Below are 25,765 nucleotides of genomic sequence, written 5' to 3'. Positions count from 1 at the left end.
AGTTTATTTCATCCTAAGGGCACTCTGAATTTTGCATACACTGTTTATAATGAATATAACTCATCACCTTTAATTTGATCTGTTTACTGTAACACAAAAGCACACACCAAGCTAGAGTTTCAAATCAAAAGATGCCCTTTAATCCTAGATGCTTAATATTTATTGTTTTGTACTAAGTTAGAAAAAATGTAAATTTAATGAGACACACTGTGTTTTCAAATTCTGGATTACATAGGATGATGCCATTATTTGTACAGGATGACATTTAATTAATTTGCTTGATTAAAAATTCTTTTATGACACTAGGGATAAAAATAATTGTGAGAAACTTAATTTTTTCTACATGTAATTAAAGCCATTAGTGATATGACATGAATGTATGTAATTTTAAAAATCTGTTTGGATCTGCACAGAAAGAACTTCTTTCAACTGAGCATATAGTTCTAATGGTATTGTCTCAGCTAGATGCTAAATAAAATTCTCCACTGCTCTTAAAGCATAATCTCACATGTAGATAATTTCAACACAGTACAATCTCTACAACTATCAGTCAGGGGTCTTATATAGGACGAACAACAGAACATCTTTATGCAATTTAAGCTTATAAGCTTGAATGTAAGATCAAAGTTGTAAATAGTACATATTCATTATTATTTTATATTGGCTTATTGATATGATTCAGAAATTAATAGGTTATCGATCTTGTCCCTCATATATTATATACATACTTATATAGCATATATACATACATATATATACATATACATATATATGTATATATATATGTATATATATGTGTATATATATATATATATATATATATATAAAACATATATAAAGCCTAGACAATTCTGACTACCTATTAGTTTAGCTATCCAAATATAATGCACATAAGATCATAGGACCTTAGATTGTGAACTGCAGGAGACCTTAAATGCCATTAATACAACCTTCTTGTTTTATAAGTGAGATGGAGACAAATTGTCACACAGCTAGTGTCAGATCTATGATGTGAACCCCACCTCCTAACACTCTATCTCATTTAAGTCAAAGCTTCTTAAACTATGGGTCTTGACCCCTTATGGGGTCACACAACTGAATAAGGGGGTCAGAAAAATTTGGCAACAGTAAAAGTTTATACATATCTATTTTATATACCTATATACCTGGGGTTGTGTAAAAATTTATTGGGTGAAATGGGGTCACAAGTTGAAAAAGCTTAAGAAGCTCTGATCTAGGACATGCTACTCCCAATGCACAGGCCTTTACATCAGGGTTAATGGAATTACCGAGATACTGCAACAGACCTGGCAAAATCACATCACCTCTCAAAGGCTCAGGCAATCCTTCACAACTTCACAATGCAGAACAGTAGGCTGACTTCCATTGATTGAAAAAGTTTCCTCACCCAGAGCTTCAAGGGGAGAGTCAAGGAGGAAAAGGATGAGGAGAATGATTATCTGTATATGTGATGAATATGTCAGGGGAGGGGGTGGTGTCTAATTCACCTCAATTAATGTAATTACAGAACACTCCGATATTTTATTTGAATCAGTTAATAGAATGATGCAGGGGGAAGCTAGGTGGCACAGTGGATAAAGCACCGGCCCTGGATTCAGGAGGACCTGAGTTCAAATTCGACCTCAGACACTTGACACTTACTAGCTGTGTGCCCCTGGGCAAGTCACTTAACCCTCATTGCCAGGCCAAAAAAAAAAGGAATGATGCAGCTGTAAATATATGAACAAGATGATTTACATCAAGTTGTCTGTTTATGAAGTTTAAGCCATTTTGATTGGGTCAAGAAAGAAACAATTGATTGACTAAACAAACAAGCTAATAACCATATTGGGGAGAGGGGGGCTTTAAATAGCAGAGAGAGTTTAGCTGTTCATCAGTCAGTCAGTGAGTCATTCAAACAGTGAACAAACAGGTAGTGAATGAGTAAAGCATCGAGGGAATCCCAAGTTCAAGAACTGAGGTTTCAAGTCCCAGAGCTGGATGGAGCCAACATGCTGAAAGGAAACTGCTCTCATGGGGAAGGAGAGGGTTTCTCTCTTCTTCCCCTCCATCCTCCCCCCAATCCCATATCTTTGACTATGTAACTGGAGAGACTAGACCCTCAGCAGAAAGTTCATTCATCCAGGATCACGGAGACTGGACCTCCAGGATACAATGAATAAATCCAGGAACAGGCTGTATTTGAATTCAGGCTTCAGTTGTAAGTTCCCTTTGCTACATATTCTCTGCACGAGTGTCTCAGTACCATTATACTGAAAGTTTGAGCCTCCTTTTCCCCAGCATGGGATAGCTTACTCTTCCCAGGTCCAAGTGAGCATCTGTGGGAGAGGGTGCTGCAGAATTCTGAGGAAAATGATTTGTACCCAATATTATTACATCAGTTCAATAAGTACCTTTGAGAAAAGTTAATTGAGCCTGTTGACAGACTGTTAATGGGAAGCACACCAGTAAGGGATTATGAGCAACAGCACTAGAAACCCAGGTCTTTAGGATTCTCCTAAGAACCCAGAGAATAACTACAAACCAACCTTTTGAGGATCCCAAACCCCAACTGTGATAGAAGGTTGGGGTAATGTCCCCGGGTATGGGTGTATGTGTGTATAAAATACACAGCTACATTTATGGTCCTTTCAAACATTTAATCTATCCTCAGTTCAGGTCATGTCTTTATTTTACACATGAGAAACTTCAGGAGGGAGAAATTAAATGACTTTCCTTCTGTCATTCCCAAAATCATGGCAAAAACAAGAACAAAACTAAACTTTCCAGATACTCTATCCAATAGCCTCATTTACCTCAGTTGTTAAAAAAAAAAAACCATTGGGGCAGCTAGGTGGCGCAGTGGATAGAGCACCGGCCCTGGAGTCAGGAGTACCTGAGTTCAAATCCAGCCTCAGACACTTAACACTTACTAGCTGTGTGACCCTGGGCAAGTCACTTAACCCCAATTGCCTCACTAAAAACAAAAAAAACAAAAAAAAACAAAAAAAAATTGCCATGACATTTCAATCAGATAAAAAGCATTTAGTAAAAGCCAAAATATGTACTCTGAATCCCAGAGAGTACCCATACCAAGGATCCAAAAATCAATTGTGTATATTTATGTTTCTGGCATGGTAACATCAATTATTAATCCCAGAATATCACAAAATGTAATCTATATATTATATTTCCTGTTAGTAATCCTGATGACTATTACTGTACTTCCTTTTCCTTTTTGCCTAGTTACTGGCTAGATGTGCATCAGTAATATGGAACACTAATAACCTGGAGGAATTAATGCCTGCCTAGTGGCCTAACTGTTTTTCCCAACTCAAACAATATTACAGGATGGCAAAATATCTACTGTAAATTTTCAAGCAGAAATCTCTATAAAGTTCAAGGGGGCAAGGAACAGGAGCTGGAAAAACACAGGAAAAGAATTTGAAGAAAAGAAATAAAGGGAGAATGAAAAACAGGTTTAAGTTTACAGTCTTAAGAAATATCAAAATGAAAGAACTATCTGTTGAACAATGTTCATATTACTATTATGTGTAATTACCAAAAAACTGGAAGTAATCTAAATGTCCAACAAGGGAATGGTTGGAAGAACTATGGTACATTAATGTAATATAATACTATGGTTCAATTAAGTCCAGTAAGTTAAAAATAATTTTTAAGAAATCTGGTGAGACCTTTGTGAAATAACTCATAGGAAAAAAGAAAACAGAACTAGAAATAGAGAAAACACATTATCTATGCTCACATGAGAAAAAGGGGACAGCAACAAGTGAACAAAAGTTTGTCTCCAAAGAAGAGATGAAAAAAAATTCTCTTCTTTCCATAGGTGAGGGACTAAAGTTGAAATGCGTTTAGCTGAACTGCTTATTTTTTGCCTTTTTTTATTATTTGATAAAAGGGATGAAGGGACAAAAAAAAATAAGAATATATGGAGTAATGCAAGTCATAGAAAAAGATAATCAAAACCATTTTAATGTAATACATTAACAGTGATCTCTTAATTGTCAAATCTAGTGGCCTTTTCTCAAACCTCAGCCTTCCTGACGTCTCGGCAGCCTCCATGAGATACTCAATCATTATATGTGACCCCTCTGATAGAGGCCATCTTAGGCCTTCTTTTTTTTTTTTCTTCTCTATATTCTCTCATTTGTTCTCAGCTCCCATGGATTCAATAATCATTTCCATTCAGATGATTCTCAGATTTGTTTTTCAAACCCTACTCTCTCTCCTGAATTCCTGTACCATATCACCAACCGCCTATTAGACATTTCAATCTAGATGTCCTATAGGCATCTCAAACTCAATATATCCAAAATAGAACTCATTATCTTTACCTCTAAATCCTCTTTTCTTCCAAACATTCCTTCTAGAGTTGAGGGTACCATCTCCTTTGTCACCGAGGTTTACAACCTCAGTGTCATCCCTGTCTACCTTCTTTGCCTTGCCCAACATATCCCATCAATTGCCAGATCTTGTCATTTCTTTCTGGACAATGTCTCTCCCACATGTCCCCATGTCTTCACTCACACAACCGCCACTCTAGTTCAGGCGCTCACCACATCTCTTCTAGACTACTGTGTGATAACCCTCCTATTTGGTCTCATTGTCTTAAGTGTCTCCTCCACTCCAAGTTATGGCAAAGTAATTTTTCTTAAGCACAATGTGAGCATATTATGCTCTCCCTTCATCCCAATCAAGAAATTCATGTGGTTTCATATTACCTTAAGGATCAAATATCAAATACTGCATTTAGTATGTAGAGCCCTTCACATAATTTGACCTCTTCCTACCTTTGCACCTGGTCCCATTACACTGCCCTAGTGGTTCTTCTTACTCTTCCATTCCTGGGATGTGCTTGCTCCCACCCTCCACCTGACAGAATGCATTGCTTCCTTTAAGACTCAGGCCAGTGACTCATCTCCCAAAAGGCTTCTCCTGGTTCCCCCAGCTTTCACCTCTAAAGTTTCCTGTCACATGCTCATACCTATCTTATATTTACATTTGTATGTATACATATATGTTGTCTCCCCTTTGAAAATAGAAGTTCCTTGAGATATTCCATTTGCTTTTTTACTTCTGTCCTCAGCACTTAGCACAGTGTGCAGTACTTAGTAGTTAAGAAATGTTCTTTATTGATATATTTCTGTGAGATTTCTATCAAAGATGGTTATATTTTTTGCTGCCTGTTGCTCTTTTTTAAGGTGAAGAACAGAGAGAGGAATCTATAAGGAAAGGATGGGAGAGAGGAAGGGAGGGGAGAGGAGGAAACATGAGGGGAGGAGAGGAGAGACAAACCTGATGAGAATTTAAAGGGAAAAAAATTATCATTCATTGATCATTTAAATTAATTACTTTAAATGTAAATACCGGCAAGCTCAGAGGTTTATACTGATATTTAATGAGGAATTTCCTTTTTTTAGATACTTACTAAATGTTTATTGGTTGATTGACAGTGGCCCAGAATGTCATGATAAGGTCAAACACAATGTAAACTGAAAAAATGTCGTGCCTGCTTCATTGACACACCTCCCTCTAGTGAGAAATTTCTAATTAAGTTTTGAATAATTTAGAAATAAGTGAAAGCCTCTGGTAGTAAACAATTTGTGGACTAGGAAAAATTTTGCTACAGACTGTTCACAGAGAAAGCAACATCAGGTGGAAAACGCTAATTTAAAACTCAATATTACATAAGGAATGACTTCGGTACCTGTGACTGAGCAAAACGTGTATTGTAAGTCAAAGTTTAACTTAAAAAATACATATGAATCCACAAACACATGATGTTCCTAAAGCTATTCCAAAAGTGCAGTGTGTCCCAGATGCACACATTCGACCCACCGCTTTTGGACATCGTTCCAGTCCCTCTGAAGCATCTCATTCTCTCTCTGCAGGTGCTTGTTCTTGGCGAGCTGGTCAGCCACACAGTTTAGGCAATAGCTCATCAGTTCTCGGATGACTTCAGCTGGGCTTGAGACTTTCTGCAGGTTCAGTGATCCAAGTATAAACTAGGACAAAAGGAAAAGCTGAGTTAATTTCTGGTGACTAAAAAAGATTAAGCAACCTGGTTTCAAACCTAAGTTTTTTTTGGTTTTGTTTTTGTTTTATTTAAACAGACAAAAAATGTAAAGCATAAATACCAAATTACTTGAACATTTCAGATGTTAGGGAGAAATGCAAGTATTTTACCAATTTCATTCTTCCTATTCACGTTTATAACAGTAATAAAATATAACCTAACAGCAATGATTTCTTTGCCTTCAAAAGACCCACCAAAAAGCAGCATACTATCTATTAGCACAATAAATCAATGATTGTTGTTGTTCAGTCATGTCTCACTATTTGTGACCCCATTTGGGCTTTTCTTGGCAAAGATACTGGAATGCTTTGCTGTTTCCTTCTCCAGGTCATTTTACAGATGAGGAACCAAAGCAAATACAGTTAAGTGACTTGTCCAGGGTCACACAGCTAGTAAATGTCTGAGGTAAAATTTCAACAGGCTTCAGGGCCTGGTACTGTAGCCAATGTACCACCTAGCTGCCCAACAAAGTACCATTTGTTTATTTGTTACTAATTTGCATTCTCTTTATTCAGTTAAAAATGTTTATACCAACACAATTTTAATGCTACTCTCTGGTAATGTATATGGGAAGGGCATAATGAAGTTTAACATTGCTTAAAGATTTTTAAAATAGTTATAGTTCAGGAAAAGGGAGAGCTGTGGAATATCAGTAATATTGTTTAACACTACTCACCAAAAAGTCAGAAGGAAAAGCTATGTACTTAGTTACTACATCTAAAATTAATGTATAAAACCACAAATAGGAACAAGTTAAGTATGTCATCATATGTTTTAGTTTTGTTTTGAGGGCTTTTTGCACCTGAACTATAATTTCATCAAGTCAGCGGAATGTCATGTATATAAACTGCCTACATCGATATGGAACCCCTTCTGTTGACTGACTTCATATCCTTGAAGAACTGCCTGGGGTAAAAGGATTCAGTGACTTGCCTGTGGTCATAGAGACAATATGTGTCAGAAGCAGCACTTGACACAAGGTCTTTCTGATTCCAAAGTCTGGCTTCTATTCATGGCACCAGTGGCATCAAACCCAAATAGAAACAGAGGCCACTAAACAGTACATAAGGATCCCTGCTGGCCACATACTGACTTAGAAAACCACATATTAACATTATCTCTGTTCTCTTGTATTTTTATTTATTTTATTAACTATTTCCTAATTACATTTTAATCTGGATCAGGCAGAACTCCAGCCGCAATGTGGCCTGCAGTCATGTATTTAATATTTCTATACTATATTATGCTGCCTCTCCATGCAGTCATTCTTTCCATGTTGTGGGGTTTGGGGCACAGCACCCCAGAGATCTGGATAATCTGAGTAAAACTGTTTGGCCCTCCCTTGATACCAGAAAAGAAATCTGAATTATTATGGTTAATATGTTAATATTATATATATATATGTATTTTATGCATTTCATAGTTTCTAAACTTTTCATATGTCATCTGCTGGTCTTCGTGTGTTGTCTGCAGCTTCTGCAAAACTCCCCCCCAAATTCCCATTTAATTTCTTATGCCAACCAACAATATACCAAAACTGTGATGGGGAAAGTCATGATGTGGAAGGGATAATTGTATTAATACATTATATAGAAGCAAATGATGAATTTGTGAATGAATGAATGAAAACCATTTATTAAGCACTTTATATGTAAAGCATTCTAGGAAGACATATTGAAAAGCAAGCCAGTCCCTGTTCTCAAGGAGTTCACACTCTATTGGGAAAGGACAATTCCCCTAGGAGGTTTCAGGGGGCAAGTCAAATGGAAAGCCATAAGGTCCTTAGGGAACAACAGCAAAGCAGATGGCAATCATCCTCAATGTCATTTCCTCTGATAAAACAATATCTATCTCTGATAATGCCAAGGACTTTGGTCTTATGTACTTTTTTGTTTGTTTGTTTGTTTGGTTTTTTGCGGGGCAATGGGGGTTAAGTGACTTGCCCAGGGTCACACAGCTAGTAAGTGTTAAGTGTCTGAGAACGGATTTGAACTCAGGTCTTCCTGTATCCAGGGCTGGTGCTTTATCCACTGCGCAACCTAGCTGCCCCTGGTCTTATGTACTTTTTCTGGGTCTTCAGTAGCTATGGCTGCTAAGCTAGCAGCACACATCAGGTCAAATGTCCATAAGGGTTGCTATCCTGGGTGATGTCAGGGGGAACCTGGGGACTGGAAGTAGGGTAGGTGGAAGGTAGAGGAGGATGCTTGGGTTTTGCCTCCTCCTTGGTGAAAACTGGTGTTATCAGTGGCAGGGATGCCAGGTACCTTCTCCACAAGGTTGTTACCCTCAATAATAATTAGGGGCGGGGTGGAAGTTAGAAGCAGGGACAGTGATTGAGGCAGCACTTATACTATAAGGACTCTCAGTTTTCCTGCCCTTTGGTGTCAATTGGTCAGTTAGTGGTATTGGTGGGAGAGAGGATAATAGCCTCCTTTCTCACAAAGTTTGCTCCCCTAGAAGATGGCTGCTAGACCCAGACTGAAAGCAAGGTTGGAAGTCTTATTGGCATCATTATTCCCAAGACTCATGAGCTCAGGGTCTGAAGGGGGCATTATTCTAGGATGGTGGTGGTTTCACTCTCCTGGCACATAATGCCTCACATTTCTTCCTCAGAGTGCCTTCTGCTTCAGCAAGATTGGTTTGCTGGCTCTACTGGTGGCAGTTGATAGTGAGACCATGAACTTAATTGATATCATTAGACAAAGACCTTAGCATAGTGTTGACACATAGTAGGTGCTTAATAAATATTTATTGACTGATTGGAACATCTGGTTTTTTTAACTGAAAAACTATATGTTATTTATATATATAAGTATATTATATATACATATATACATATATACATACATATATATATATATATACACACCCCCATGTGCATACAATAAGCACATATTTGATTCCTGAGATCAGATAATTTAGTCAGTCATAAAAGCCAGACTTCAGAGATCCCCTAGTCCAATCATCTCATGAACTGAATGAATGAAAAAGCATTTAGTAAGCACTTGACATATACATTTTACAGATGAGAAAACTGAAGCACAGACATATTAAATAATTTACACACAGTTGCATACTAAGTTAGTGTCAAAACTAAGAAAGAGAAGATCAGTCTTCTAACTCAGCTAAATGACCCAATATACCTCATATGATTGTAACTAAGAACATCCCCTAAACGGACCACAAGTGAAGAATACAACACTATCCTAATTGTTTAAAATGTTTTAAAAGATAAACTATAGTATCTATGAAGATGAGATTCAGCACATTGCAAGAGTGTAGAAAATACTGGATCTGAACTCAGAGAGCAAAGCACTTAATTTCTTTGAGCATCATTCTTTTTGTTTGTTTGTTTGTTTTATTTAGTGAGGCAATTGGGGTTAAGTGACTTGCCCAGGGTCACACAGCTAGTAAGTGTTAAGTGTCTGAGGCCGGATTTGAAGTCAGGTACTCCTGACTCCAGGGTTGGTGCTTTATCTACTGCGCCACCTAGCTGCCCCCAGAGCATCATTCTTAATTAAGTTCATTGGTAGGTATATTTCTGATAAGCATTCTAAATTGGCAATTGCTTGTGTTCAGAATTGAAAAGTAATAGGAAATTAGGCCAAATTGTCTTTGGGAAATTATGCCATGAATTCAGTAACCTCAAAATGATCACCAAACCCAAAAGTCTAACATTTACACTCTAAGTATCACCCAATTATGTTATATGGCTAACTTTCAAATACTGTTTCACAATTATTTGGTTCCATCACAGCTTTCTCATAAGCTGTAATTTAAAAACTTCTTTTTAAAAATAGTCCTATAGAGGATAAGATCTAAAATTTTGTTTAAAGCATCAGAAATGTAATTATATTGGTAATTTTTTTTAATTTAATTTAATTTAATTTTACATGGTAATTTTTTTAAAGCCAAAAATCCAGAAACTACTAAAAGGTAAAGGGCCTACTTATTTCTTTCCCATAAGTGTTAAAAGTAAGCCACTTAAGCTACTCTGGCACCCAGATCTACTGACACTTGAATACTTGTTGAGCAGAATAGAACAAAGACCCAGAGAGGGGAATATAGAAACAGGGAGCTCTGCATCATTTTTTTTTTTTTGGTGGGGAGAGACTGGATAAATTTGGGGACAAGTTGCATTTGAAGGGTTTTTAAAAAATTTTTTACTTTTAATTATAAACTTTTGTGATTATCTTAGGATAATGCTGTTAAAGATTTTTTTTTGTTTCTAAAAGGAATTTCAGACTCTATAAGTCAACATTTTTCTCCTGAGAAGTTTTTATAATAATTTAATTTCTTGAGAACACTTTAATATAATGTTTTTAAAAATTATTTGGCAAGATCCACTTCTAACAATGTACATGTTGAGCAATAAACTAGTCAGTTTACAAAAAAAATTAAAAGGCTAGCAAAATGTCCATATATGCTACTCCATTCTACTAGAGTATTATTTTTTAATGATGTCAAGTAGTTCTTAGATCTTGGGACTATTTGAATTTGTAGGTTTGTGGAGTGAGCCTCTTTGGCTGATTTATGTTCATTAACTTGTTTAACATCTTCTGAAAGAAAACCATAGTTAAAGAGTTCTTACTTAACACTTCAGAAACCCTGCCAGGAGGCTCAAGGATCATTCCTCTGAATTGTGACAACTTTTATTAGGTCTCTCTTTTCATTCTGTTTAAAGAAAAAACAATAGGCCTTTTTTCTTCTTCAGAATATACTAACTAATCTTAGGACACAGAAATATGAGTTCAATTAGGAACACACTTATTATTATTTCTATAGTTTGAAAAATGTTTTTATTTTACTTTTCTTTTTTAATCAATGAAACTCAAAATCTGTCCCTGTGGTTAACTCATTTGTTTTCTCTTAAGATGCTTCTTTCTCTAGCAACCCTATATTTTATATAACTAAAAAAGTTTTTGCACATGCATTATCTCATTTGGTCTTCATGACAAGCCTTTAAAGTAGCTAAGTTGGGTCTTACATAAATTATATTGTGGCAGAAAACATATTTAGACCAGAATCTGACACCATTATAAATCACAAATCGATAAATTATCTAAAAGATACACTATTAAAAAATAAGAGGAGAGGCAGCTAGCTGGTGCAGTAGATAAAGCACCAGCCCTGGATTCAGGAAAACCTGAGTTCAAATACAGCCTTAGACACTTGAACTTACTAGCTGTGTGACCCTGGGCAAGTCACTTAACCCTCATTGCCTCGCCAAAATGAATGAATGAATGAATGAATGAATGAATAAGAGGGAAAAACAATAAGAGGACAATAACAGGTTACAGCTTTTTTGGGGGAGAAGAATGTATAACCAGAAATGGAATAAGAATGATAAAAGTTGAAATAGTTTTGAATATACAAAATTTAATAATATTACAAAAATCAAATTAATACAGCTAGTATTAAAAGAAAATATATGAAAAGGAGAAAAAGACTTTACTTAAATATAGCTGATATAAGCCTAAAATCCAAAATCTGTAGAAAATTGACATAAATTTCTAAGACTAGGTCATTTCCTAATAGACAAAGGATAGAAAATAATAGTCAAAAGAAATACAAACTATAAATAACCAGCTGAAAAAGAAATGTTCAAAAGCACTAAAAATAAAAGAAACTGAATTCTTTCTGAGATATTGCTTCATATTTTTTCAATTTCATTAAATTGGCAAAGATGGAAAAAAATCAGTGCTAAAGGAGTTGCAGGGAGATAAACAATATGATCTCCTTTTGGTGGAATTGTAGATTAATCCAGCTGCTTTGGATTAATAACTTAAAATCAAGAAAACAGGGGCATCTAGGTGGCACAGTGGATAGAGCACCAGTCCTGGATTCAGGAGGACCTGCGTTCAAATCCGACCTCAGACAATTGATACTTACTAGCTGTGTGACCTTGGGCAAGTCACTTAACCCCAATTGCCTCACCAAAAAATAAAAAATAAAAAATAAATCAAGAAAACAATTTAGTATTATGTAAGACTTCTTCCTTTATACCACCAGATAGCTCTTGCTTTTACGTAAATATGGTCACATCACTTCTCTACTCAAAACCTTTCAATCATTTTTTGCTATTACCTATTAAGTAAAATTCAGAGAAGTTTAGCATTTAAGTTCTCAAAAAGGACTTAAAGGACAACCATATCTTTCTGGCATTATTTCATTATATTTCTCTCAAATACGTTGATGTTAATCCAAATTGGGCTATTCATTGTTCCTCATATATGCCCTAAAGTCTTCTGGCTCCAAGCCTTTACTCACTCTATTCGATATGCCCACAATGCCCTTCTTTCTCTTTACCTGCCTCTGGGTCCCTTTCAGAGGAAGGAAAGGAGAGAAAGGTGGGCGGGCAAGGGACAGTACCTCTCAGATCCTCCTTTTAAGGAGGAAGCCCAGGGAAACCAACTCATCATTTCTCATCTGGCTAAACTCCTGTTCTTCATCATTCTCCTCCTTCCCCTTGGGTTCCCTCTTCCTTTCCTTTCCTTCCTCTCTTCCTCTCTGCTCCTTCTCCCTCCCTTTTCAGATTGTGTGTGTGAACACACATATGCACATACCTGTGCATAGGTATGGTCTTCACCCATTAGATTTTTTTTTTTAAGTGAGGCAATTGGGGTTAAGTGACTTGCCCAGGGTCACACAGCTAGTAAGTGTTAGATGTCTGAGGCCAAATTTGAACTCAGGTACTCCTGAATCCAGGGCTGGTGCTCTATCCACTACGCCATCCCATTAGATTTTGAGTTTCTTGAGTGCAAGGACTGTCTGTTGCAATTTAGGATTTGACACACAGTAGGGGCTTAATGTTACTGACTGATTTTATCAAACTTCTGCCTCTCTATTTGTTTAATTTCTACCCACTCTTTAAAACCTAACTTGAATGTGGAAGTATAGCATAGTAGAAAGAATAACAAAATGTCAGTGTTGAATGGGAGTTCAGCAGCCTCCTAGCTGAATGCAGGCCTGAAAAATCATTCCTACAATGACATGCGTTACAAGTGGACATGTGGGCTTTGTGTGAAGACATCCCAAATCAACCCATTTCACTTTTAAATAATTCTGGTTGTTATGAAATTCAGCTCTGAGTAAACCCTAATTGTGACTCTTTCCAAACTTCTACCAATTATTCCAAATTCTGCCTTTTTAACATTTTTAAATTTGTTTTACTTTAATTTAATGGAATAAAAAAAAGCAATTCCATAATATAATAAAAAAGGTGACGGCACACAAAACTGAAAGAGCCAAAAAGAATGTCTGAACCCTCTTCTGCAATGACATCTCTTTAAATGTTTTTTTTAAGTTTATGATGATGAACCTGGCAATCTTTAAAAAACATAAACATGCAAAGAATATTAAAAAGGATTGCACAAGAATATATGATTTTGTTTTATAGACAGGTTTTTGGATATATTTAAAATTTAACATGATAATTTCAACACTGCACTGTTTGTCTCTGTCACCTTCTGTTCATATTTTAATGATTTGTAGACTTTTTTCTTTCCTTTCTTCTTTTTGGTAGCAAATTCCTTATAACATATTAAGTATAAGTCATGCAAGACAAATTCATACATTGGCTATGACTGAAAATGTATGTCCTATTCTGGACATCTAGTTTGTTACCTCTCTGCCAATGGGTGGGAAGCACAATTCATCATAAACCTTCTGGAGTCCCTATTCGTCACTGTGTTGAGCACAGATTTATATCTTTCATGTTCTTTTCGTTTTCCATATTGTAGTCATATAAATTGTTCTACTGGCATTTTTCACTTTATTCCACGTCAGATCATAAAGTCCTCCCAAGTTTTTCTGAATACGTAAGTCTTTCACATACTTAACAAATATCATCAGCTTTTCTTCTCCAGTATAAAAATTCCTAGTTTTCCCCACAGATTCTTATATGGCATGGATTTGAAGTCTTTTCCCATAATGGGTGGTTGTCTTCTAGATATTCATAGGCTTTTTTTTTTCTTGGTCATGTCTTTCCCAGAATGTGGACCTCACAACTGAGCACTGCAGATGTGGTTTGACCAGAGTTGAGTACAGTGTGTCTATCAGTCCTTCCTTCCTGGAAGTTCTGTTTTCTTTAATGTGGCTTAAATTCTCATTATTTTTCTTAGCTTCTAAATCTTATTACTGTTACATATCAAACTGATAGTACACTAAAATCCCCAGACCTTTCTCAGTACTACTGTTTCATCAAGTATCTCTCATCTTACACTTGTAAAGTTGATTTTTGGAATGCAAGTGAAAACTTCACATTCACATCTCTATTAAATGTCATCTTATTAGATCTGACTCAGTGCTCTATTTTGTCAAGATCATTTTGGATTCTGATTTGTCTAGGGTGTTAGCTAGCCCTCCCAGCTTTGTGTCATCTGCAAGTAACATGAGGAGGCCTATGACCTTATCCAAGTCATTAACAAAAAGCATCGAACAGCACATTGTACTAAGAGTTGAGCTTCAGCCCCTACTCTGTGACTAAGTAGCTATGTAATCTTGCTCTCTTCCTCTCTAAAATGATATGGTTGGACTCGACCTATAAGGTCCCTTTCATCTCCAGTAGTCTATGAAATGCCACCTCTCCAAGGAGCCTTCCCTGATCTCTCCAAGCCCAGAGAGAGCAAGGGAATAATCATTTATATAGCTCCTCCTATATTTCAGGCAGTAGGCTAAGTGTTTCTTACAAATATCTCCATTTAATCCTCACAACAACCCTGTGAAGTTAGTGATATTATCTCCATTTTATAGTTGAAGAAACTGAGGCAGAGATCAAGTGACTTTTTCAGGGGTCAGTCACAAAGCTCCTAAGTGCCTGAAGCTACATAAGAACTCAGGTCTTCCTGACTTCAAGCCCAGCACTCTATCCACTTCACAGAAAATCTAATAGTCATTTGCTTAAACTTCTTGTGTTTTATCATGTATTATTATCTACTCTAATTGTTTTTTTTTCCATATCCTCCTCCTATCACACAGGGCAGGTAGTTGGTACAGTGGATGGAGTGGTGAGCCTGAAATCAGTAAGACTCATCTTTCTGACTTCAAATCTGGCCTCAGACACTTACTAGCCCTAAGTCCCTGGGCAAATCACTTAATCCTGTTTGCCTCAGTTCCATGTCTGTAAAATGAGTTGAAGAAGGAAATGACAAACCACTCTAGTATTTTTGCCAAGAAAACCCCAAAATGGAATCATGGAGACTCAGACATAACTAAACAACAAAAATACTACTATCTCACATAAGATCTATGAAAGCATGACTTACATTGTATCCAAACTTTACAATTCCCTTAATATCTAGCAAAGTGTTCTGTACAGCAGAAAGGCTTAATGAATATTTTTTGATTGAATGTAAAAAATTAAATTCTATTTAAAATAAATACTTTGGAAAAGTGCTAAAGAATATTTATTTTGGGAAATTGTTTCAGATAAAAAATGTGAATAAATTAATTAGCTGATTTAGTTATTCGTTTCTCCTCAAACCCCTAATAAAAAGCCAGCCTTAAAGTAATTTATCTGGAAACAGTTTTGAGGAAGAACTCTTAAAGTTGTGTGTGTCATGAGCCCCTCTGACAATCTGGTAAAGTCCATCAACTCCTTGTCAGAATAATGTTTTTAGTGCATAAGATACATAGGATTACAAAGAAAACAAATTATATATACATTATTAAAATATTTTAAAAGCAAATTCAGAGACCCCAGATTAAGAATCCCAGGATGAATAGAGAATGAAAGTAAATTCCAGCAATCATTTTATTAAAATTCTCTAAATGACATTGTCTCCCAAAAGGTAAATGTTAGAATATTCTTCTTTAGTTTATTCAATATTGCTCTTTAAGCCAAAATAGAGCAAGTGACAAACTAAGCTTATTTTATTTTTAGAAGCCAGATTACACTATGAGCAAAACGTGAACCCAGAAAATGACACCAAATTATCTCATTATCACAACTGCCAGACAGCTTTGACTAAGACAGACATTTTTAGAAAGGAAGCCGTTTTTCATCACTTGAAAGCTTTAGTCAGGCAAAAGGGATAAAGCGCTCACGCCACACTTGGATCATGAGCATAGTGACTGTGGAAATCCAGCAGTAGAGAAAACAGAAAAGCAACCTATTCACTTCTCTACTTCCTATGACAAAATAAACAGTTGCTAACACTACATCACTGAAGCTACACGGGCTTTTTTGCAAAGGAGAGGTCAAACCTATTCAATTAAAATTCCCCAAGGACATTTAAAAAATAAGTTTTTCTCCTTTGCTCCTTTCTAAAATTCTGTTTCCATTTGTTAAATTTAATTTCTACTTTCCAGTCCCATAATAAAAGTCAATATCTTGGCTGATTCTAAATGAAAAAATGAAATGGAAGTTTATAACAATTAATCAGAAATTTCAAGACCCCAAAGGTTTCCCATTTGACATATTCTATCTTTCAACATGCTCATTTACTCCAGATGCTTCAATTACTACCTCTGTTTAGGCAGCTCTCACATATTTGTGTGTGTATGTATGTGTGCATATGTATGTGTAAATAAATATACATGCACATATGTGTGTACACATGCCCATACATAAATACATATATGCATACATGTATATATACATATATCCAGCTGTGACTTTTGGTGTCTCATTTTCACTACCTATTAGGACATTTCTATTTTATGTCTTGTCTATACTTCACAGGCAAGAGAGTGCCAGACTGAAAGGTCAGGAAGATTTAGATTTAAATTCCTTCCCCACCCTCATGAGACTTAGCAGCTGTGTAACCTGGACAAGTCACTTAACATACCTGTTCCTCAGTTTCCTCATCTGTAAAATGAGGGGATTGAACTCAATGGTCTTCTCATTTCTTTCCTGATTTACTTTGGGACTTTTCTTACTGACTTCTCTGCCATGCCCCAAGGAAACTATTGGAATAACTTTAGCATCCCCTAACATTCCATCATCTTTGGTACTCTACCTCATCACTACCTATACACAGCCACTGATGGGCCTCAAAGTGTACCTGGTTATGGCATATTCTCTAGGGCCTGAAGAAAGTCTTGAGCTTTGGGCAAGGTGTTGATCCAACTGCATTAACAACTGAGATGTGGGTCTCTCAAGCATGCAGCAATCCAAAATGGAATTATAGTCTTTGCTCATATATGGGAAGTTGTCTCACTTCCTCACAAGGATTAGGAGGTCCCTAACAATTTTCCCTGCTTCCAAGATCAGTACCAATGGGTTTGGAGTAAAATTGTGAAAGGGCATGTTTTTATTTTTTCTTTTTTTTTGTGGAGCAATGGGGGTTAAGTGACTTGCCCAGGGTCACACAGCTAGTAAGTGTCAAGTGTCTGAGGCCAGATTTGAACTCAGGTCCTCCTGAATCCAGGGCCGGTGCTTTATCTACTATGCCACCTAGCTGCCCCCAAAGGGCATGTTTTTCTAAAGAGGTCCAAGATAAACTGCCAGATCCCATGAGTTCAACTATCATTTCTATTCCAGGCACTGTGCCTTTTGCTTCTGACTCTCTTGATTCCATCACCATGCCTCATATTCCTTCTCACCCTGGTACTTCCCTCATCACTTAGGGCATTCTCACCCTGAAACACTGCTCATCCCTCTGGCCCCTTTCTTCTGAGACCTCCATGTTGGGGAAGGGCCCAGGTTGGTCATCCTTTATCCCTTTCCCTGTTTTGCTTCTGACTTTAGAGATTTTGCCACTATATTTCCAGCCTATCCCCTACTTCCTGGCTTGCTTTTATGAACTGTCTTCCCTTCTTGGAATGTAAGACCTTTAAGGCAGGGATTGTCTTTCATTTTGCTTGTATTTCTATCTCTAGTATTTATCACAGTGCCTAACACAAGGTAAGTATTTATTAAATGCTTGTTGCCCAGTTGCCTGGCACATAGTCAGTACTAAATAAATTATTTTACTATCACTATATAGTTGAGTCCCAGATCTCTATATCTAGCCCTCATCTGGCTGCTGCAGTGTGTCCAACTGTGGCAATTCAGACCAACAGTAGCTCAGAAGGCTCCACCACAGGTCAGACACAAACAGTCCGTATGAACATTTGGAGTGGAGAAGTCTCTAAATTTGCACATCTCCTGTTTCTTTTGAGCTACTGAATTCTGCTTTTGTCATAGAACAGAGCGATTTCTTGGATATGGGCACACCAAACTGGGCAGTCCTGTGTCGTGTCCCCCAATTCAAGTGTCAATCAATTCCCAAGTTCTTCAGAGAAACTTTGAGACAAGGTACCTCTGGTGTGAGGGCTGCTGAGCCCTTTATAGGGCTGCTTTCCCCCTTTGGTGTCCACCTGAATCACCCAACTCTCACCTGTGGTTCCACGAAGATGTAGCATACACAGCCACCAAACCCCAATAAGCTATTTCAGCAGATGGGCTAACCCAGGTTGAGGATAACTGAAGAATCTCAAACCCATTGGTGAGTTGGGCAGAGGGAGGTGTTTACCCCAAGAATGTAAAGACTTTCCCTGGTGGATGAGACCAATTTGTTCCAACAGCCATGAAGGGGGCTGAATCAGACACTATGGAACATTTAGAGCTTGGTAAGATATGAAAAACACCAAGGTCATCCACTGCATACTAGGCCATTACCAGTCATTTTGACTGTCTCATCACTGCACTCTGATGACTCTGAAAGAGTAAGGCCAATGACCTCACACAACTCTGCCTCACTTAACTCTAATTTATGCACCAGTCAAAAGATGTCACTCATACCATTCTACAATTTAATAATTTAATATACAACTTACTTTAACAGTAGATAAAAATATGACAAAAATACTCACTGACAATAGTAACACATAAGAGTCATGACAACTTCAACTTTTATCTCATAAGGTAGCTTACAATTGAGAAAAGGATGCTGATAAGTACTCTGGAAAAAGATAGGAGTGCTATATTTGTCAGAACACAGAACACAGACACATTTCGAGCTAGAGTAGTAGTTCCTTTTGACAAAGTAGAGATGATTTCCAAATTTTGGTTAAAATCTCAAATTAATTTAATTTTTTTATTCAAAAAAGTTCAATGTCCCATATATTTATATCATCTACATTAGCCCAATCAAAATGGAGGCAAAAAACATGCTCAGTTCTAACTATGATGACATAAACTATAAAGGTCTTTAAGGTGATGCAACATGTTAAAGTATTTTCTATAGAAAATATAAATATTGATAGGTCTTGTGCATGGTTTTAGATACGTAATTACTTTATATCAACATAGCAACTGAAATCTATATAAATTTCTACACACTACTGTGAGAAAAACCTTACATCTTTATGATTATTCTACATATTTACTGTATATTATTTTTGAAAGGCAACATGGTAGAGTGGAAAAAGCCCTGGACTGGAAGTTGGGAAGAATTGAGTTTGGATCCTTCCTCAGATACTACTGATGTGACCCTGGAAAAGTCACTTAACCTCCATGAGCCTCAGTTTCTTCATCTGAAAAAATGAGAATAATAATAGCACCTACTTCACAGGATCAAATAAGGTAATATTTATAAAGCACTTTGCAAACTTTAAAATGCTCTGTAAATATATTATTCTTTGTTTCTTTGTAGCTAGAGAATTTTTAGCATAGCAACATACTAGTTAATTGACACCCAGAATGCTCAAGCAATTGTACCAAAGAAAACCCAAAAGTCTTTGGCAGAAATTAGAGACATACATAATTCTCTGTGCAAAAGATCCACTGCATTTTTTTTCCTCTGAAATATTCAAACCAAAAGAAGTTAGAGGGGAAGGGGCTCGCTCTGGGTGTGATCTGAAAAGACTACACAGCATTCACAGGTCATAAAGCAAGTTTCATTAACTCAAGGTAAAAATAGTAAAATTTTTGTTTAAGGGTTGTAAGTTAGTCTTACAAATGTACTTGACAATAGGAAATCATACTGCCCACAGATTAGAGGTGAATTGGAAGGTCCCAGTTGTAGTAAATGGATTTAGATATGTAAAGCTACAGTTGCTTCTACATAACTTTATTAGGAGAAGAGAGAATAGAATTCTTTCTGGAATAGAGAGATGGTGAAAGAAAGGGAAAGGAATAAGTATTTATATAGAGACTAACCAAAATCATATGATTATCTCAATAGATGCAGAGAAAGCATTTGACAAAATATAACACTCATTCCTATTAAAAACACTAGAGGGGGCGGCTAGGTGGCACAGTGGATAAAGCACCGGCCCTGGATTCAGGAGTACCTGAGTTCAAATCCGGCCTCAGACACTTGACACTTACTAGCTGTGTGACCCTGGGCAAGTCACTTAACCCCCATTGCCCTGCAAAAAAAACAAAAAAAAAACAAAAAAAAAAACAAAAAAAAAACACTAGAGAGCATAGGAATAGGTGGAGCTTTCCTTAAAATAATAAGCAGTATCTACCTAAAACCATCAGCAAACATTATATGTAATAGGGATAAGTTAGAGGCCTTCCCAATAAGATCAGGGGTGAAACAGGGATGTCCATTATCATCTCTATATTATACTAGAAATGTTAGCTATGGCAATAAGAGAAGAAAAAGGAATTAAAGGAATTAGAATAGGCAAGGAGGAAACAAAACTTTCACTCTTTGCAGATGATATGATAGAATACTTAAAGAATCCTAAAGAATCAACTAAAAAAATTGCTTGAAACAATTAACAACTATAGCAAAGTTGGAAGATATATAAAATAAACCTGCACAAATCATCAGCATTTCTATACATGACCAACAAAGCTCAGCAGCAAGAGATAGAAAGAGAAATTCAATATAAAGTAACAGCAGACAATATAAAATACATGGGAATCTACCTGCCAAGACAAACCAAGGAACTTTATTAACACAATTACAGAACACTTTTCATACAAATAAAAACAGATCTGTATAATTGGAAAAATATCAATTGCTCATATATAGGCCAAGTTAATATAATAAAAATGACAATTATACCTAAATTAATTTACCTATCTAGTACCATACCAATCAGACAATCTAAAATTATTTTAGAGAGTTAGAAAAAATAATAACAAAATTCATCTGGAAAAACAAAAAGTCAAGAATATCAAGGGAACTAATGAAAAATTGCACAGGAATGTGAGCTAGCTGTACCAAATCTGAAGCTATACTATAAAGAGGAAGTCATCAAAACTATTTGGTACAGGCTAAGATATAGAGTGGTAGATCAATGGAATAGGTTAGGCACAGGAGACACAGTAGTAAATGACTGTAGTAATCTACTGTTTGATAAATCAAAAGACTTAAGCTTCTGGGATAGGACTTCAGTATTTGACAAAAGCTGCTGGGAAAACTGGAAGATGGTATGGCAGAAACTAGGTATAGACCAACATCTTATACCTTATACAAAAATAAAGTCAAAATGAGTTCAAGATTTAGACATAAAGGGTGATATCATGGATAAATTAGGAGAGAAAGGAATAGTTTACCTCTCAGATCTATGGAGAGGAAAACAATTTATTTCCAAACAAGAGATAGAGAATATTATGAAATGCAAGATGGAAGACTTTGATTACATTAAATTTAAAAAGTTTTGTACAAACAAAAGCAATGCATCCAAAATTAGAAGGGAAGTAGAAAGCTGGGAAACAATTTTTACAGCCAGCATTTCTGATAAAGGTCTCATTTATAAATATATAGGGAACTAAATCAAATTTACAAGAATCCAAGTCATTTCCCAATTGAGAAATGGTCAAAGGATATGAACAGGCAGTTTTCTGATGAAGAAGTCAAAGCTATCTACTGCCATATGAAAAAATGCTCTAAGTCACTATTGATCAGAGAAATGCAAATTAAAACAACTCTGAGGTACCACTCCATACCTATCAGATTGGCTAATATGACAAAAAAGGAAAATAATAAATGTTGGAGAAGCTGTGGAAAAATTGGAACACTAATGCATTGTTGGTGGAGCTGTGAACTGATCCAACCATTCTGGAGAGCAATTTGGAACTATGCCCAAAGGGCTATGGGACTGTTCATATCCTTTGACCCAGTGGTACCACTGCTAGGTCTGTATCCCAAAGAGACTATAGAAAGGGGAAAAAGACCTACATGTACAAAATATTTATGGCAGCTCTCTTTGTGGTGGCAAAGAATTGGAAAATGAGGGAATGCCCATTAATGGAGGAATGGCTGAACAAGCTGTGGTATATGAATGTGATGGAATACTATTGTGTTGTAAGAAACGATGAGCAGGAGGAGTTCAGAGAAACCTGGAAGGACTTACATGAACTAATACTGACTGAGAGGAGCAGAACCAGGAGAACATTGTACACAGTAACAGTAACATTGTGTGATGAACAATAGGGATAGACTTGGCTCTTCTCAGTAGTGCAGTGAACCAAAACAGTTTCAAAGAAGTCATGGCAGAAAATGTTCTCAACATCCAGAAAAAAGAACTGTGGATTCTGAATGCAGATTGAACCATACTGTTTCTACTTTTGGACTGTTTTTTTTTTCCCTTCTTTTTTGAGGTTTTTCCCTTGTGTGATTCTTCTTTCACAAAATGACTAATGTAGAAATATGTTTAATGTGATTGTACATATACAACCTATATCAGACTGCTTTCCATCATGGAGAGGAGGGAGGGAAGGGAGGGTGGGAGAAAAATTTGAAACTAAAAATTCTATGAAAACAAATGTTGAAAACTATCTTTATATGTAACTAGAAAATAATAAAATTAAAATTAAAAAATTAAAAAGTATTTATATAGAGACTAATATGTGCCAGGTGCTATTTTTATCTCCATTTTATAATTGAGGAAATTGAGACAAACAGAGGTTAAATGACTTGCCCAGGGTCATACAGCTAGTAAGTATCTGAGGACACACTTAAACTTGTGTTCCCGATTTCAGGCCCAGCACTCTATCCACCGTAACACCAAGTATCTGGTGGCAGGAATATAATGGGGGGGGGGGGGAGAAGGGGAATAGACAAAGGGGAAAGGAAGCAGAGGATAAGTTATTGAATGCTTAAATTCTTAAAAAAAACTTCTTTATTTCTATTCTGAATTTAAACACCCAGTAAAATGAGCATTTTCACATGTAGCATTGGTACAATGGACAGAGTGCTGGGCCTGGAATCAAGAAGACCTGAGTTCAAATTTGGGCCCAGAAACTTCCTAGCTGTATAACCCTGGGCAAGTCACTCAAGTTCACTTAAGTTAAGATACAGTTTTTTCATCTGTAAAATATTTTTGGTGGGGGGACTAATTTGATTGGGGTACTTATTCTGGGGACTTTTGACTATTTGGCTATCTGACTGCGTTTAATTTAATATGGGCCTTTTATAAAGTTCCACCACACTGCTCCACTCCCAAATTGATAAGCACAGGATTAAGAAGCCTCTTAACTAAATAATCCAAGCAGAGCTTATTTATGAGATATTATTTAAAATTAAGAATACAGGAAAATAAAATGTACAACCTGACTGCTTTCCTGTGGTCTCTTTCCACTGCATCTCTTTCCCACCTGCTGTGCTTCAACCTTCTTGAATACAATAAGGGCCTTAGCCACCTCCGGCCTCAGGGCACGTTACACTTTCCCTGGTTTGTATTAAGGCCTGTAACCTTGTCAGCCCTGTCTCTCCTTTTCCAAACCGAATTCTCCTCCGTCCTTGTCCGAGCTCCCCTCTAGTCAGTCTCTCTAGTCTGTCGTCCTCTAGTCAGCCCCTCTCCTAGTCCGTCCCCCTTCTGCTGTCTAACTCCCAGGTCTATATATACCTTTTCTTCTCTCCACTCAAATCTCGGGGCTTCCTTCACCCCCACAGACCAAGCTAATCCGCCAGCCAGGCTGCGGCTGCTTGGGGGGGGGGGTGCACTCCCACTTCACATGCCTCAGCACAGGCTATCTTTCAGATAGCTCCGCTCAGGTCAGTTGTCTGACCTGGCGTCTTGCACAGCCCATGGGGCTTTTTCCGCTCATCGGAAGCTGAGGAGGAGGGGGAGAGACCCTGAGGGCCTAAGGCTTTCTAATCTCAGCCTAAAGGTAGGGTCCCCAAATCAAAATAAATTTCCACACTGTCCATTTCCTAGAAGTGAATGACTTTCACTATTAGACTTTGAATATATATAAAAAAACTATAGTTTTGAGTTGAAAGTGGGAAAAATAGATTCATCTTCTTGTTCTACCTTTGTTCTACAAACCAAAGATCTAAGTCTGAAACTTAACTATATCCATTACATATGAAGGGCCACACCATCTATATGGCTGCCAAAAATTAGCCTTCTCTTTCCTCTAATGTTGAAGGCAGTATTCTCTATCCCTCTAGAATCTGCTGCTGTGCCTGACTTCAGCTCCATAGAGTAAGAAGCACCTCACAGGTTAGGCTCATCACTTCTAATGTCACCACCATGCTGGAACTCACACCTTGACTGGTCCTCCCTCCCTCAGCCTCTTTTGCCCTCTGATGGGAGGGCTGGAAGTGGGGGGAATACCAAACTTCTCCCAATGCCTTCCTTTAAAGAGGGGCAGAAATTGGACTTTTCTGCTCTCTCCATTCTGTGCCTGTTATTCTGCCTGGTTTCAACTCCATAAAACAAAATACCCATCTGCTTCACTTCTCACTTTCTTGCCTCTTTGGTGTGTTGCCTCCCCCATTCAATTCTAAGCTTCTAGAGAGCAGCAACTGTCTTTGTTTTTTAAAAAGCCATATCCCTACTGCTTAGCACAATGCCTGGCACATAGTTGATGAGTATATAAATGTTTACTGGATTAGAAGTGATCTAAAATCAAGTTTCCTGGGACTGGCCAGGTAGGGAGGAGGTTTATGAGAATTAAGGGGAGAAACTATGAGACTACATTTCACTCCACAGTATGCCAGGGAGGCAAGATACCTTGGTAGGCAGGAAGCAACCTGATTTCAATGAAAAGGGAAGTAGTCAAGACAGTCCCTGGGGTATACAGAAGGAATGAAAGGGAATTCATGGGCTCTCTATTCCTCAAATCATCAAAGCTCAAACTTGGAGCACCCTTAACAATCCCAAACTCCCAAGCAACCGAAAGCACTGTGTCCCTGGTGATTATTATCTAGCAAATAATAGTATTATGTCAGAGTACACTAAACAAATACTTTTCCCTTTAAGGTGTTTTTCTTTTATATTTAAAAAAAAGCACAATTTTACAATGTTGCCACATAAAATTAATTTGAATATATGAGAATGATTTCATATCATAACAAATTTCATTTTGTTGTTTTTCAATTCTATTCAACCAACATTCATTATATGCACCTATTTTATGCAAGATGCTATGCCAAGGCATTTTTCTAGGGCCTTTGTTGTAGCTACAATTACCTTTCATTTTCTCTTTGTACATAGAGGGGTGTGTATGTGTGTGTGTGTGTGTACACATAAATCTATATACACACATACATACATATATGGACACATATAGGTGTCTATCATATGAAAAGAACCATATGCCTAATATGTAGGCATATGGCAAAACCTGGGCTGTTTTTGCTTTTTCTTTCCATCCCCGGTGTTAAGTACCGTGCATGGCACATAGTAAGCTTTTAATAAATGCTTGATTGACTGATTCAATTATGAGACTGGCAAATCTGAGAGTCAAATCCGGCTGGCCGTCTGTTCCTGTAAGGCCAGTGAGCTAGGAATGTGTGGTTTTTAAAAAAAAATTTTTACATTTTTTCAATG

At 36.9% G+C, this 25,765-nt stretch overlaps 1 protein-coding gene across 3 annotated transcripts in view; it reads right to left on the bottom strand.

Annotated features, from left to right (window-relative positions):
- The window catches only part of XRCC4 (X-ray repair cross complementing 4), a 364,483-nt gene that overhangs the window by 183,449 nt on the left and 155,269 nt on the right, over positions 1-25,765 (bottom strand). For all 3 annotated transcript variants that reach the window (XM_043976414.1, XM_043976413.1, XM_043976415.1), the window contains one exon: positions 5,860-6,026. In XM_043976414.1, the coding sequence (XP_043832349.1) occupies positions 5,860-6,026 (167 nt within the window). The remainder of the gene's footprint in view (positions 1-5,859; positions 6,027-25,765) is intronic.

Source organism: Dromiciops gliroides, chromosome 1 (genome assembly GCF_019393635.1).
Source record: "Dromiciops gliroides isolate mDroGli1 chromosome 1, mDroGli1.pri, whole genome shotgun sequence".
Taxonomy (NCBI): Eukaryota; Metazoa; Chordata; class Mammalia; order Microbiotheria; family Microbiotheriidae; genus Dromiciops; species Dromiciops gliroides.
Note: the sequence above shows the minus strand (reverse complement) of the source record. Positions and strands in the feature narration are given on the sequence as shown.